The sequence below is a fragment of the Neophocaena asiaeorientalis genome, unplaced genomic scaffold, assembly GCF_003031525.2.
Source record: "Neophocaena asiaeorientalis asiaeorientalis breed wild unplaced genomic scaffold, Neophocaena_asiaeorientalis_V1.1 scaffold454, whole genome shotgun sequence".
NCBI lineage: Eukaryota > Metazoa > Chordata > Mammalia > Artiodactyla > Phocoenidae > Neophocaena > Neophocaena asiaeorientalis.
The window spans coordinates 158,436-174,061 of NW_020173722.1; the positions used below are offsets into that span (position 1 = coordinate 158,436).

At 45.1% G+C, this 15,626-nt stretch overlaps 1 protein-coding gene across 1 annotated transcript in view; it reads left to right on the plus strand.

The window, feature by feature from the left end:
* Positions 1-15,626, plus strand: part of HK2 (hexokinase 2) — a 60,828-nt gene that overhangs the window by 25,034 nt on the left and 20,168 nt on the right. Inside the window, exons 3-5 of the mRNA XM_024750664.1 lie at positions 9,505-9,653; positions 14,766-14,885; positions 15,495-15,590. Coding sequence (XP_024606432.1) covers positions 9,505-9,653; positions 14,766-14,885; positions 15,495-15,590 — 365 coding nt within the window. The remainder of the gene's footprint in view (positions 1-9,504; positions 9,654-14,765; positions 14,886-15,494; positions 15,591-15,626) is intronic.

The window sequence follows — 15,626 nt, forward strand, 5'->3', positions numbered from 1 at the left end:
GAAAACATTATCAGCCCAGGAAGCTCCCTGCTGCACCTTCCCAGGCAGTCCCTGTCCCCAACCCCCAGAAGTAATCACTGTTTTAAATTTTCCACATGTATTTGTTTTGCCTGTTCTAGAACTTCCCATATATACAATCATATAGTATTTACTCTTTATGCAAGGCTTCATTTACCCATCAAAATGTGGGCTTTATCCGTGTAGTGTATATCAGTAGCTCCTTTTTGTTTGCTGATTTCGTGGTGTGATTGGAATCCTATATGACAACGAATTCTATGGCCACCTGGGCTGTTTCCAGTTTTTGATGAAAGCTACTATAAACATTCTTGCACAAGCTTCTTTGTGGACATATGTTTTTGTTTTCTTCCTTTTCTTGAGTAAACAACTAGGAGTGGAATTTCTGGGTCATAGGGTTTGGGATGTGTTTAATTTATAAGAAACTCCCAGACCAAAGTGGTTTGAACTTTGGTTTCCAAAGTGGTTGAACTATTTTATACTCCCACCAATGCTGTATGAGAGTTCCACTTGCCCCAATAATTATTGTCTGTGACTCCCCCCACCCTTTTTGTTTTGGGCAGTGCAGAGTTGAACAGAGAAATTGTTTATTTGTATCTGTCGGGAATCTCACCATCTTGACCTCTCCGTAGGCAGCCCTAACCTAAGCTGGACTATGCATGTGATTGCAGTACCAGCCCCAATCACAGCCCTGTCAGGGGGCCCATTACACACATCACAAGGCATCTGGCTTTCAGAGGACAGTTCCATCTTAAGAGGAAATGCAGGAATAGCTGATATCATTTCATGAGCACCCATGATATCTGTTTATGGAAACAATCTGTTTTACTCTCCATGCAAATTCTACAAGGGAGACATTTCCAATTTAAAAATAAGGCACTTGGGGCTAAAAGAGATTGCCAAGGTCACCCGTGTACAGTTAGTGGCACAGTTGGACTTTAAGCATAGGTAGTCTTGACTCCAAGGCCATAAGATTCATGCTTTACATTGGCGCATGTTGCTGAACAAAAGTTTCTGGAGCAAATCAGATTATTACCTTTTAAAATTGACCATAAATATGGATTGACTTTGTACCATTATAATAAGAAGCTCAAGTAGACCCGACTAAAAATCTACAAATATTCCAGCATTCCAAGTGATTTATTTATTTCATAAATAATTTACATTTTTAACAAATTTTTTTCTCCAGCGTTCCAATATAGAAAGAAATTATCTTTGTAGTATCCTCATTGCCCTCATTGTCTTGGCGAGATTGTTCAGATATAAGCATGTCTTAAGGCAGAGTGAGATGAAGCCTTTGCTGTATCGATCTTTTGATACTTCCCCACTTCCATGAATTGTGAATTATTTTTTGCAGGTGAATGTATCTCTACCCTCTAGCTAGACTTCGTTCCCTCGAGAGCAGGGAATGATGATGATGACGATGATCGCGATAGTTTTAAAATGTAGGCTTATAAATGCCAGGTACTATGCTAAGCACTGTATCTGAACCACCTCATTAATTCTCACAGTGATTCAGTGGTAGACACCATAAACCCTGTTTTAGAGAAAAAGAAACTAGATTTAGAGAGATTAGGCAACTTGGCCCAAACTCACATAATGGGCAAGTAGAAGCATTGGGATTTGAACCCAGCCATCTGTGTTCCAAAGCCTGGGCCCTTAGGCAAGGATATCATTTATCATCATAAAGGAAATGATACTAGGTCATATAATGCAAGTACATGATATGATAGAGAGAGACTAGGCTGGTGATAGGGTGCATGGAGGCTGGTAAAGGGGCCCTTTACCCTGAAAGAGCCCTTATCTTGGTTGCTCAGCATTGTATCAACAGCTGTGTAGTGGGGACATAGATTAATAGCTTGCATACGTGCAAATTAATAAGTGGATTTATATGGTGCCTACAATATAAAATGAAGATTGTATTGATAAGTAGCCTCCATATAGTGGTAACTGGAGTTTATTCAACATTTTACATATGCCAGGTATTGTGCCAAACACCTTATGCATTCATTGCATTGATTCTTGACCAAAAACTGTGTGTCTGTGTGTCTGTGTCTCTGTGTCCTGGCGAGTGATGGGGAGGTGCTGGCTAGACAGGAGGTTATTACTGTCCCCTTTTAACAGATGATGAAATCTGAGTATCAGATTTCTAATAATTTACCTGTATTTATATGGCTAATACATGTTAAAATGGGATTTGAACCCATGTCGGCCTGCCTGAAAATCTTCACACACTCAATGCCTACACAGTATTGAGAGATAATCATATTTTAATCCTTTGAAGAGTAGTTTCACATCTGTGGAGCCCGTATAACATTTCTCTGTGAGTGGCACGTATTTTGAGCTTAAGAAACATTTCCTGAGTATAAAAGCAGCAGGGTGGTGCTTTCTGATGGTGTTTGGGAGTTTTGGGGGGCACTTACAAAGTGGTATGTGCTCCAGGCCCCTCCCTTCAATTGAAGCAGCTTTATGTTTCTCTGTTTCTACATCTTGGCATTCAGCATCTTGTTGTTGTACTATAATGGAGTATCCGAAATCTTGGAACTTAAAAAGGGGCTGCCAGAGGTGGTAGTGACTGTGGTGTTTCCAGGTACTTGGGAAATACGTGCCTTGAAACCTGTGTCTGGCAAAGTTAGTTTTGCTGGATTACCTACTCAAGACCTAGAGATTTTTAGTTGTCCTCTCAATTGGAGTCCATGCCATACATTCTTAGCCATCTGTCGCGGAGTGCTAGCAGGCACTATGGCACCTTCAAGGATCCTCAGAGCTCTGGGAACGCTGCATCAAAGCTACTTGTTTAAAGGAGGCTTCCAAAGAAGTCCATTTGATCACCTGAAGAAGCCCTGCCCAGGGCGAGGGACTGGGCTCCGGCTCTAGCCTTAACAAGGCAGTGCTCTGCCACTTCTGAACACAGTTGCCTTCGACAAAAGGGCACTGCTGCTTAAAAATGCAAAACAAAACCAGACCTGTTCTGTTCCCAAGTCATCCTTTGTGCACTGGTTGGCACACTGCTCTGAGCTCCTGATGGGAGGAACAGGTGGTGATCTATTTTAATTAGTGGCAAATACCTAGTGATTGAAAATAGACTGTTGGGAAATGCGTCTGGCCCTCACCCCTCACAAATTGCTTGGACATTGTGGGTGGGTGACTTGAATAATGCTGGAGTTATGGCCTGCTCAAATACATTACTGATGTCCCATCAACCGAGATGACAGTGACTATCACGTTCAGGTGGTTACTTACTTAGATGCCATTTTAGTCCTCTTTAGCCTTTCCCTGGGACAGGTGAGTTCCCAGGAGAAACTGAAACCCCTTTATCTCGCTGACCTTATGTATTTGATAAGAACCTCACTGAGAGTGGGCAGAGTGGTAGTCCAGGATGGGAAATGAGTCAGCAAACAAACTCTGCCAGAGGGAACAACTTGAATCCTTTTTTTAAAAATAAATTTATTTATTCATTTATTTATTTATTTATGGCCGCAGTTGGGTCTTCTTTACTGTGCACAGGCTTTTCTCTAGTTGTGGCGAGTGGGGGCTACTCTTCACTGCGGTGTGCGGGCTTCTCGTTGCAGTGGCTTCTCTCGTTGTGGAGCACGGGCTCTGGGCACGCGGGCTTCAGTAGTTGTGGTGTGCGGGCTCAGTAGTTGTGGTGCGTGGGCTCAGTAGTTGTGGCTCGCGGGCTCTAGAGTGCGGGCTCAGTAGTTGTGGTGTACAGGATTAGTTGCTCTGCGGCACGTGGGATCTTCCTGGACCAGGGCTTGAACCTGTGTCCCCTGCATTGGCACACGGATTCTCAACCACTGCACCACCAGGGAAGCCCAGCAACTTGAATCTTAACCATTGGGTAATTCGATGGAGGGTGGCAAGACCTAATACTCCTATCGCCAGTTCCTCTTGACTATGAGTCCTTATTTCCTTTTCTTAAAAAAAATTTATTTATCTTATTTTTGGCTGTGTTGGGTCTTCGTTGCTGTGTGCGGGCTTTCTCTAGTTGGGATGAGCATGTGCTACTGTTCGTTGAGGTGCATGGGTTTCAGTAGTTTTGGCTTGTGGGCTCAGTAGCTGTGGCTCACAGGCTCTAGAGCGCAGGCTCAGTAGTTGTGGTGCAGAGGCTTAGTTGCTGTGTGGCATTTAGGGATCTTCCTGGACCGGGGCTCGAAGCCGTGTCCCCAGCATTGGCAGGCGGATTCTTAACCACTGCGCCACCAGGGAAGCCTCGTTATTTCCTTTCGATAGAGGGTTGTTACCTCTTCTTTTGTCTGCTTTTGGAGGGGGATGTTCTTAATTAGGAGAACCTTCATCAGAGAGAGATTGGGGAGTGTCCAGTGAGGTGGGAACGGAGGTTTGGTATAATTATATGAGACAGCACCAATTTGCGGCTACTGAAAAAACCTGCCTCAAAAAGCCTTAGTAGGTCCTGGGTTCCTTTGGGCAGAAGGGTGTGTCACCTCTTGCCAGTGGATGTGTGTCTGCCGCCTCCCACTCAAGTTTGAGAACATTTGGCCCAGAGGGATGGGCCAAGTTACTGATAAAGATTAGGGCATTTTTGCTTTCTTTTTCATCACTTTATGGCTTATTTGCTTCCATCCTGGATTCTGCGTCAGGTAATCCTCAGCTTCCAGGAACCAGCACCACGAGAGATATGGGTGAGGTGCATAGGGACTGGCACGGGTGCTGGGGTCAGATGAACTTGGGGTCAAATCCAGCAGTTATCTTAACTAAGTGACTCAGCTTCTGAACAACAGTGTCACTTCCTTTGCCACGCAGGCTAGCTTAGAGCCTGTGGCAACCTTTAGGTTTTATGCTCTTGGCATCGATAATGAAGAATTCCTTTTTTTTTTTTTTTTTTTGGCCACACCACGCGGCTTGCAGGATTTTAGTTCCCCAACCAGGCGCTGAACCCGGGTCCTCAGCAGTGAAAACGCGGAGCCCTAACCATTGGACCACCAGGGAAGTCCCAATAATGAAGAATTCCTTATTTGAGGATTTACAACTTTCTCATGAGCAGCCTTCTTGCTCACTGCAGTAGAAAACTTTGCTAGAGAGCTAGACCTGGATTTAAATCTTGGTTTCAGTTACTTGACCTGAGCCTTAGTTTTCTTATCTGGAAATTGGGATCACGATGTCCAGTAAGGTTGTTGAGGATTAATGAGATAATGTTTATGAATATCACACAACATATTTTTCTTCTTTTAAAAATATCTACATGGTGGGCCTTAAATTAACTAAACCTCCTCCACACCTGCCTCTGTCTTTCCATTGTTTTATTGCCACAATAATCCAGATGCAAGTGGAAAAGTCTGAACTGTGTCCCAGAGACAAGAGAGATGAAGACAGGGTTCTGGGCTTCATTTTTTTCAAAAAGTCACATAAGAAAATATAAGATGAATTTGATCTTTTAAATAAACCTATGGTGAAACCTTGCTTCTTTTATGTTAGCAGTGGTGGTGACAACATTTAGAAGTAACTGGAGAGATTTAGAAAGGGCAGTGAAGACAAATATCCAACTGGAGAAAGATAATTGCAGATATACAACCAACAAAACTAGTTTCATTAATATGCAAAGAGCTCTTTTACGTTATTAAGAAAATAATAAATATATATTTTTAAAAGACAAAACATTTGAGCAGAAAATTCACAGAAGAAAGAATTCACAATGCCAGTCAATAATTCAAAATGTCTAACCTACACAAAGGAAAGAAACCAAGTTTAAAAAATGAGCTGCCACTTTGACCTGTGAGGTTGGCAAAGATTAATTGTACATAACATAGGACACTGGTGACAGTGACACCCACCTGTTGGTTTATGTGGAATTTGGAGAGAATTTTTAGGAAGTTAATTTGCTAATATCTTTGGTAATCAAAAACATAAATCCTTAGAACCAGCAATTCAAACTCTTTTCTTAGAATGTGTCAGTTAACAGTCTTCCCTGTTTTTATAATATAAATGTATCTAAGGACACTCAAGAAATGTTAATAATGGTTACTTTTGAGGCATGGAGAAGAGAAGAGATGTTTGCTTTTCCACTTTTGTACTGTTTGAACATTTTAAAAATCACATTAAAAATGTTTTCTAGACATAACAGCATGCTTAACAATAAAAGAAATCTTACCTCTGGTCTTATGGTCTCCTCAAATATTTTGTTTAATAAATGAACCATCAATAAGCAGATACAATATGAGATGTTTTCTTAATACATTGCCTCAAATACCAAGTATACTCATTCAGCAGAATGATCTCGCTGGACCTTACTGGGCTGTCTGCCCTGTGGCTGTGTACTTAAGAAACCTGCCGTAGACATGTTCTCCTGCCCCAGAGCCTCACTCCTGCCCGTCCAGTCTGACTGTCCCAGGCCCATAGATGCCATCCTCCTTCACACCACATCACACACTCCCTGCTCTGGGCTTCTGGGGTGTCCCGGAAGGTTGACAGTGTAGGTAGGACCTGGGCCAGGAGTAGGATAGGAGTAGGTAGGGATACGAGAGGAGCTACATAATCAAAGGAGTAATAACAGTGACAGCAGCAGCTGTTTATTGATGGCTTACAGTATACCTATATATTCACATAATGTGTTCTGTATTTCATGTAAGCGCATGACCCCTGGGAAAGTCAGCATTATGAACCCTGTTCTGCAGCTGAGGTGACACGCTCAGAGAAGCCACACAGGTAGTGAAGCAGCTGAGCTGGAATTCAAAGCAAAGCTTGCTGCCTCTCTGTGTGAGGGCCTCTCATGGGTGGTGGAGAGGCAGGCACTAGGGTAGGGGTCCATCCACTGTCCCAAGGGGTCCCCTTAGGATTTAGCTCCAGGAGTCATGATGCTGGGCCTGCCTCAGAGATATTGGACTCTGGAAGGAATGAAGTCTTTGGCTATGGTAGTTGTGATCATGGGTGTTTGTGGAGGGAGCATCAGGGAGGAGGGATGCAGAGGAATGTCTGACCTGGCGCAGTCTGAAAAGAATGACATTCCTTCCTGGGAACGGAGTTATCAGCAGCACCCTATTATTTGTGGTTTCCCTTCAGTCCATCAGCAAATACTGCAAACGCACCATTCTTGATGGAGCTGTCCTCCCCAGTGAATCCAGCTGGGCTGGCCTTAAATCATGACCAACCAGGGGCAGCCTCGGCAGCCTCAATCCCCCACGGTTGCCGATTCAGCACATTCATGTGTCCCGGGGCAGAGTGCTGATGCAGGCAGTTCATCTCTGATTTTCCTTTTCATTCCCCATGACAACCACACACAGTTTTCCCTACAAACTGGCTGACGTCCCACTACCAGGGGAGGCTCAGAACTGAAGTGCCTGGAAAAGTCATCCATGGCCACAAGAGGGGCAGTCTCCCCAGATGGGATTGAGGTTACCCAAGCTATATAGCGACTGTAGCTAGAGGGCTGGGGGGACCTCCAGATGCCCCGGAAGGGACGGAAAATTAGTACTCCTGAGGAGGAGTGCTAAAGTCACCGGAGAAGATTTCAATGGCTTTCCTTGGACAGGTTTCTTCAGTCTCACCTGAAGAAACATTTTTCAGTCTGAGAGGCAGTCCTAATACTGGGCCTGGGAGACTTTTAAGTGTGGGTGTCAGGCAGTGTTTGCCGAGAGCCTGGATGGAAAGTTTCTAGTACTTATTTAGTGTGTCCTGAGTTCTTGGCACTGTGCTGGTTACCTGAGGCACATTATCTGCTCTTCCCCTCACGTCAACCCCATGAGGTATGATGTTCGTCCTCTAGAGATGAGGCAGCTGAGGCTCAGAGGCTCAGGAATTTGCCACGGCCAAAATGTGGCCGGGGTTCTGATGCAGGTAATGTGGGCTCCAGAGCCAGTCTCTGTATATTGTTACCAGCAAGCCATTGTTGTGTGGAGGCAAGTCCCCACGGAATGTCGGGTGAGTGATGCCCACCCCAAGTTGCCCCTCTGGACCGGAGGGACTGTGTGGGTAAGTGCCCTCAGGGAGCTGGGCAGATACAGCTTTTCTCAGGGCCAAACAGTTATTGCCGCTGAGAGGAAGTGGGTCAGAATAAATCCTTGTTTCATTTAGTAAGAGCGCTTCCCTGACCATCCGATCCATTCTCCCTTACTTCAGTGGCAAGTCTCCCATCAGGAAAGTGGCAGAGTGTTGACAAACGTGCCAACAAGTGAATCCCCCCGGAAATAATCATGTATCCTTCAAGAAGGTGTGAGCAGGACATTGGAAGACTGGTGGAGCAGTACTGGTTGAAGAGGCTGCTGAGGGGACGAGCCCGCCTTGTTCCCCAGTCCTTGCCTGCCCCGCTGGGCCCCAGCACTGGCTCTGGCCTCCGAGCCTCTTCAGCACTTCCATTCTGTGCTGTAAAATGGTGTGTGTCCCTGTAGCCAGTATTATCGTCTGGAATCTGGACGTTTCCTATTCTGCACTGCTTATTTCCTGGAGAGACTGGACTGTGCCTTCCTGGTGACACCTGAAGATCTTGACCCACTTGTGTCTGTGGTGTCTCCTTCTCCCCACTCTGCCCCAGCCTTGTGGCTTGTCTGAGTGGCCTGACTCCTGTCTTATATACTCTTAAGTCAGCACCTGGGATCTTTTATTGGTGGGGACACCTACTTGACTTATTTGCTAGGCCTCTTAATTTATAGCCAGCTGGAGCCCATTCCACTCCATCATGTGACCCTCATCCTGCCGAGAGATGTTGCTGTCACTGTATACAAACATAAAAGAGTACATTTTGTTCAGGGATTGCAATTTGGCAAAAGGCCCAGGGGGCCACAAGCTTGTAGCAGCGTGCTGGGTGTCCTGGGGCCATGAAGAACAAAACTGAGGCCTGGGGGACTTCCCTCATGGCGCAGTGGTTAAGAATCCACCTGCCAATGCAGGGGACATGGGTTTGAGCTCCGGTCCAGGGAGATCCCACATGCCACGGAGCAGCTAAGATTGTGCACCACGACTACTGAGCCTGCGCTCTAGAGCCCGAGAGCCACAACTACTGAGCCTGCATGCCTAGAGCCCGTGCTCCGCAACAAGGGAAGCCACCACAATGAGAAGCCCGCACACCGCGACAAAGAGTAGCCCCCGCTCAATGCAACTAGAGAAAGCCTGTGCGCAGCAACGAAGACCCAACACAGCCAGAAATGAATTAATTAATTAAAAAAAAAACAAAAAAACCCCCCAAAAACCTGAGGCCTGCTCTTCTGGTGCAGGACTTGATGGGCCCTGTGAGTTTGATGGGGACTTGGCTGAAAGCCCTTGGGAAATAGCTCTTGTGAGGGGGTGGGCACCCTATCACTGGATGTGAAACTGTCTGATTCTTTACGTGAATTCTGAAAGTAATATAGAAGTGTTTAGCATTAAGAAAAAGAATCAGACAATACATAAAAGTGTGTAGAAAAAAGACCCGCTGGCCACCCCATCACCCAGAGATGACCAGTGTTTATGGCAGGATTCTTGGGTTTTAAGTTTTGGTCTCTGTGAAACAGTTATAACTTGTCTTTCCCGAACTAATAGTGGTCCTTCTCGCTGCAGAACATGGAGAATTCCTGGCTCTGGACCTTGGAGGGACCAACTTTCGTGTGCTTTGGGTGAAAGTAACAGACAATGGGCTCCAGAAGGTTGAGATGGAGAACCAGATCTACGCCATTCCCGAGGACATCATGCGAGGCAGTGGCACCCAGGTATGACCCATCTCTTGGGGTGGCCACTGGGGCTCTGGGCCCCACAGGAGCAGATACTGCTCCTTCTCTGTGGTCTGGAGGGAGGAGATCTTGACTGAGGCTCAGATTCCCTGTCCTCTCTTTGCTGGGTGATCCCTCTCCATGCCTGGAGGCTAGGTTGGGGGGGGGCGCTCCATCAGGAGAGGTGCACATGGCCAGAGGGCAGGGAGTGTGTGCACAAGGCCCCAGGGTCTGGATGTGCTTTAGTGGGAGGGATTTTGATTTTCCATCTCATTTGGGGTGTGCTTGCATGCACTGGTTATTGAGGAAAGCCTGCTGCCAGGAGGCTGGGCCAGTATACCTGGACACCTATGGTTAGTGTCAAGAATACACGGCTGTGGTTTGACACTGCCACCTGCCACAGTGGTCATTCTGTAGCCCTCTGACTCACAGTTGCTAGCATAGCATTGCATGAAATGGAACCTGCCTCTTTGCCTTTTTGGTTATTTGCTTTCTCAGCCTGTTGAGAAAACACTAAAATACAGCTTCTGGGAGTCTGTTCTACCTGGCACTGCAGTGGGCTCCGTGTGCTTCCACACTGGCCCCAAATTACGCTTCGTCATCCCCATATCTCTGTGACCTCTAGAGTCACATTTTGTACTCGGCACATACAATAAAAAGAGTGGATGGAGAAGAAATGTGAAATCCAAGTAAGAGTCCTCTCAGTACTACCTAGAAGAGAACAAGCAAGGATGGAGATGCTGTCATGATAGTGTCCAAACATGTTTTGAGCATCTACTAGACACTGGGCCACTGATCCTTGCTGGGAATCAAAGTCCTGGTCCTCCCCCTCCGGGGCTTCAAGTCCAACTGGACCGCCAAGACACACATATCATCCCACAGAAAGTAATACATGTTGTGTTGAAGTAGATGAGCAACCACCAAGAGGAAGAGCTGACAGGAGTCAGGCTGAGTGAAAGCGCTTTGTAGAGATTTCCTCATTTTATCCTCACACTAGCCCTAAGGCTGGGTGCTCCTACTATCTCCATTTTCTAGACGTGGAATTGGGCTTTGAAAGATTGAGTGACTTGGCCTTAGATTACAGGGGTGGGAGGGGCCAGAGGCAAGACACAAAGTCAGATTCATATGACAGGAGTCTGTGTTTGTCCAACTCTAGGAGGCTCCACTTTTTAGGCCACATTATGTAGTCCATGGGTGCTTCCTGGAACTAGGCAACATGGTGGTCCAGGGTCCCTACTACCTGCCCCTGCTTCCAGAGTAGGAAACACTCTCCAAAGGGGCTGGTGCTCATGCAGATGTGAGATCCTGCGGGGCAGGCCCTCTGGGGCTCTCCCTCTCAAAAGTTCTCCCAAGAGAGCCTTCCTACAGAGGGGGCACTCATTGCTACCACACCAGAAGTATCTGGCTTGTTGGTGGGTGATGGCCACAGGTCCAGCCATTGTTCTCTGCTCTTGGGTATCCCCTTTCACCTGCTCTACAAAAGCTTCCTTGGGATGTTCTTTCTACTCCTACTACAGCTGCTCTCAGTCCATGGAGAGGAATCACCAAAGACATTCATAGCTGTGGGGATCACTCTTGAGTGCTGGCTATTCCTGCTGTATTTTATTATACCTAATATGTACTCAATAAAAGAGTGAATGGAGAACATGAAATCTGAGTAAGGTGCTCTTCCTGCATGGTCATCTCCTGAGCCTTAGAGCTTGGAGGAGGTGGAACCTTCTCACTTCCAGTGCACTGTTCTTCCCACCACAGCAGGCCACCTGGGAAAGGAATTTTGGGCCATGAATAGGACACATGGGGGAGATATCTTTAGACCCTTTTATGTCCTTGGGGGTGGCCCTGAGGATAAAACTGTTTTCCTTGTTTTAATGCTGGGGTTGGACACGGGAGGCTGAGTCTCTGGGACAGTGGGATTTGAGCTGCACTGAGGTTGTCACATGGCTCCAGTATACTGAAACAAAGTGTGTTAGTCCAAAAGAATCTATCAGACCCATCTGGAAGAAACTATGAATCTACTGTGATATTAAGAATCCTTCAAATAAATGGAAAAAAATGCTATATAAAAATGAAACAAAGAAACCTAGAAAATATAGGTGCTTATTCCATCCTAAGAAAGGGAAAGAATGTTGTTGTTCTAAAAGCAGCAGAAAACACTTGGTAAAAAGATTGGAAGGAAATTCATTGTTGCTATTTTAGTGGTAGAATTACTGATGCTTTTTTTCCTATCGTTTCCTTTTTCTTTCTTTCTTTTTTTAAAATATTAGGTATCAATCTTTTAATTAACTATAGGAAAACAAATAGATTTAAAAAATAAAATTTAGTTAAGACCAAGACCAAATAACCAAACTCAAAACTTGCAAAAGTTTTTGAAGATCTGTGAACCTGGGCAGTGTGGGTCCCTGGACAGAGTCTGTCTTCTGCCACATGAACTTCCACATGAGAGCAGTGAATTACAAATGGTTATAGCAGCCACTTTAGATTTTTAAGGTGTTTCCTGTGGGAAAGGGAGTGAATAGATTCTCAGACCAATAAGGAAGAGGAAACCTTTCCACCTTCATAAAATGATGCTCTTTGAGCCTTTTTATGGCAGGAAGGTGTTAGCTGCTTCTCCCAGTATCTTATCCTTAGATCATTAGCTAACCAAAAAGGATATAGTCGTCCTTTAAGGGAAGCAGATGGTCTCCTTTTACCCTCTTTTAAAGAGCTGTAGGTTCTTCTAACTCAGAACTGTCCAATAGAACTGTTCATGGTGATGGAACCATTTGATATCTGCCCTGTCTAGTGAGGCAGGCACTAGCTACGTGTAGTATTGAGCACTTGAAATATGGCTAGTGTGACTGAGGAAGGGACTTTTAAATTTTTTAAAATTCTGATTAATTGAAATAGCCACAGATGACTAGTGGCTACTGTATTGGGCAACACATTATTTAATGCCTCTTCACTGTCTCTCTCTTTTTTTTTTTCTGCCTTCCCTGTTGGTAGTGCAATTGGAAAGAGAGCAGTGATCAGGGCTGGATGAGGGGAAACCATTTTACTTTTTCCAACCCCTCCCCCCATCTCTGATGATTGGCCTTATCTCTTTGCACAGCTTCTGCAACTTCCTTTTTTTAGATAAAAACTATTGTACTAAAGATCATTTTGACTAGAGTACCAGGAAGAAGGTGCTGGGAATTTGTTTAACCCTATTGTAAACTTTGTCTCTGATCAACTTCCCAACAGAACAGAACTCGCTGAGTATCTGTCTAGAAACCCTATTTCCACATTAAAATACTTGATCTCTGCTCAAGGGAGTTGGCACTTTGCATTGGGGATCCTCTTAGTGGGAGAGCCCCGTCATTGCCCAGTATTTGCTCTTGAGAATGTTTTGGTTTGGAAATTGAGAGTTTCAGCATCAGCTGAGGTTCATTTTGCACATGATCAGACAGAGAGACAGGATCCATGTGGGAAGTTCAGTTAGAGCTGGCCCTTTTCTAGGAGGGGCTTGTCTTTCTAGCCTCTTACTGAGCATACCCCAGACATCTGGGGAGCCAGTGCATCTCTCGATCTACCCTGCCACCCCAAGCCTCTCAGTTCCTTTATCAATGCAAACACTTTTTTGGTTTAGTGCAGTGGTTCTCAAACCACTGCTTCAGGATCACCTGGAGCTCTACCACACCTTCTGATTCAGGAGGTTTAGGTTTGGGCCCTAGAATTTGCATTTGTAACATAATGGTGATGCTGCTGTGGACCACACTTTGGGGACCCCAGGTTTAGTGGAATCTTCCTTGCTTCTGCCTGGAGAAGGAAAGGAATGTTGTCCACTTTCACCTCCCTTGGCTTTTAGATTTTGCCATCTGATCAACCTGGGCCTTGGAATCTGCTGTCTTTTTTTTTTTTTTTTTTAACATCTTTATTGGAGTATAATTGCTTTACAATGGTGTGTTAGTTTCTGCTTTATAACAAAGTGAGTCAGCTATACATATACATATACATATATCCCCATATCTCCTCCCTCTTGTGTCTCCCTCCCTCCCACCCTCCCTATCCCACCCCTCTAGGTGGACACAAAGCACCAAGCTGATCTCCCTGTGCTATGCAGCTGCTTCCCACCAGCTATCTATTTTACATTTGGTAGTATATATAAGTCCATGTCACTCTCTCACTTTGTCCCAGTTTACCCTTCCCCCTCCGCGTGTCCTCAAGTCCATTCTCTATGTCTGCTCCTCAGTCTTTTTGACCTTTGCTTACTTTTTGTGCCAGAATGTTCCTGGCCTCAGTCTCTAAGTGTCTGGAATGGTCACCAATTTCTCTTTGGGGATGCTGAGTGGGCAAAAAGGAAGCCATGGGGCTGCGAGCTTCGGGACAGATTGAAAGTCTGGATGCTTTCTTAGGCTTAGGATTTTTCTTAGGGGCCTTGAAAAAGGCCTCTAAGAATAGTCACGGTTGTGAGACTGCCCACTCATAAAACCCTATTTATTCTTCAGTGCTCTTTGTGGACTCACTTGGGTGTTCCATACTGAAGTTAGAAAACAAAACTAACTTCTTGGAATTGCCCCCAGGAAATTGGTTTTCTAGAGTGGAGGAAAAATATAAAAGTTACTTATTTTCGTTAAGTTCATTTACAGAATGCTAACAGAGAATGTCCCATCCCCTCCCCCAATCACAAGAGACAGGGATGCTAAAATACTTCTTGGCAGTGAGATGGGCTGCCCTTTCTGGTAAGACAGTCAGCTGTGCATCCACGTCAAGGGAGGTTCTGACAGAGCCACCAAAGGATATTCCGTTACCAGGGCTTGCGATGACTTTCTGATTAGCTTTGGCTATGATTCACCCTGCCTAATGCAGTTATTTTGACGGTGGTTTGGATAAATGGTTTAAGTGGAAGACAGTATTTAATAATCACTAACTAGTGTTAAATCCTTATATGTATTGACTCATTTAATTCTTTTGGTAACTCATGGGCAGGTACAATTATCACCCCCATTTTATAGATGAACAAATTAAAACTTCAGAGGGGATACGTATCTTGCACACATTCAGCTAAGCTAGTTCCTTTCTGAGCCCAAAGTCCATACTCTTAATCTCTAAGCTATTCTGCCTCCCTGCTCATCTTCCTGTGTTGTGTGCCCTTAGCTGTTTGACCACATTGCTGAATGCCTGGCCAACTTCATGGATAAGCTACAAATCAAAGACAAGAAGCTCCCTTTGGGTTTTACCTTTTCATTCCCCTGTCTCCAAACAAAACTAGACGAGGTAAGATGAGTTCTTCAGACACTTTTGTTGCTTCATTCTTTGGACTGGGAGGACTGGGAAGAACTCTGAGCCACCTGCTACCTTTACAATGGAGGTTGTAAAGGAGGTTGCTGTGATGGATCGAGTGGACAATGTTTGAGTATTGGGAGTTCTGTCCTTCTGGGAGAGTTTGTGTAGGTATGTGTGAGAGTGATGGTAGAGGGGTATCGGAGAAGAGGGGGTCTTTATCACTGTCAAACGGCAATTTGCAGGACCATATACATTGCACATTATCCTTATCCCTCTTAGGGAAACAGGAGTGAGATATTAGTCTGGGACTCCCTTGTTCTAAAGTGTTATGATAGACATCGTTGAAAGTTAATGACGTTAGGATACAAGTGTCTTATTTTGGCATTTCTACAACCTGCTCTTTCCACTTCTTGGGGGCAATAAATCATTCATTGAGTCTCCTTTCTTGGTCATTGACAGAGTTTCTCCTTCCTAGACTAGCCAGGAAGAAATATACAAATTCAGTCATGACTTTAGTTTATCCCCATGGACGAGGTCTCCTAATGATGAGGAGTGTGGTTGAGTTTTGTGGGGAATCAATATTCCTTGGTCCTTTTCCAGAGTTTCCTGGTCTCATGGACCAAGGGGTTCAAGTCCAGTGGTGTGGAAGGGAAAGATGTGGTTACTCTGATCCGGAAAGCCATCCAGAGGAGAGGGGTGAGTAGGGCAGCAGAGATGGGGAGGCAGGAGCTT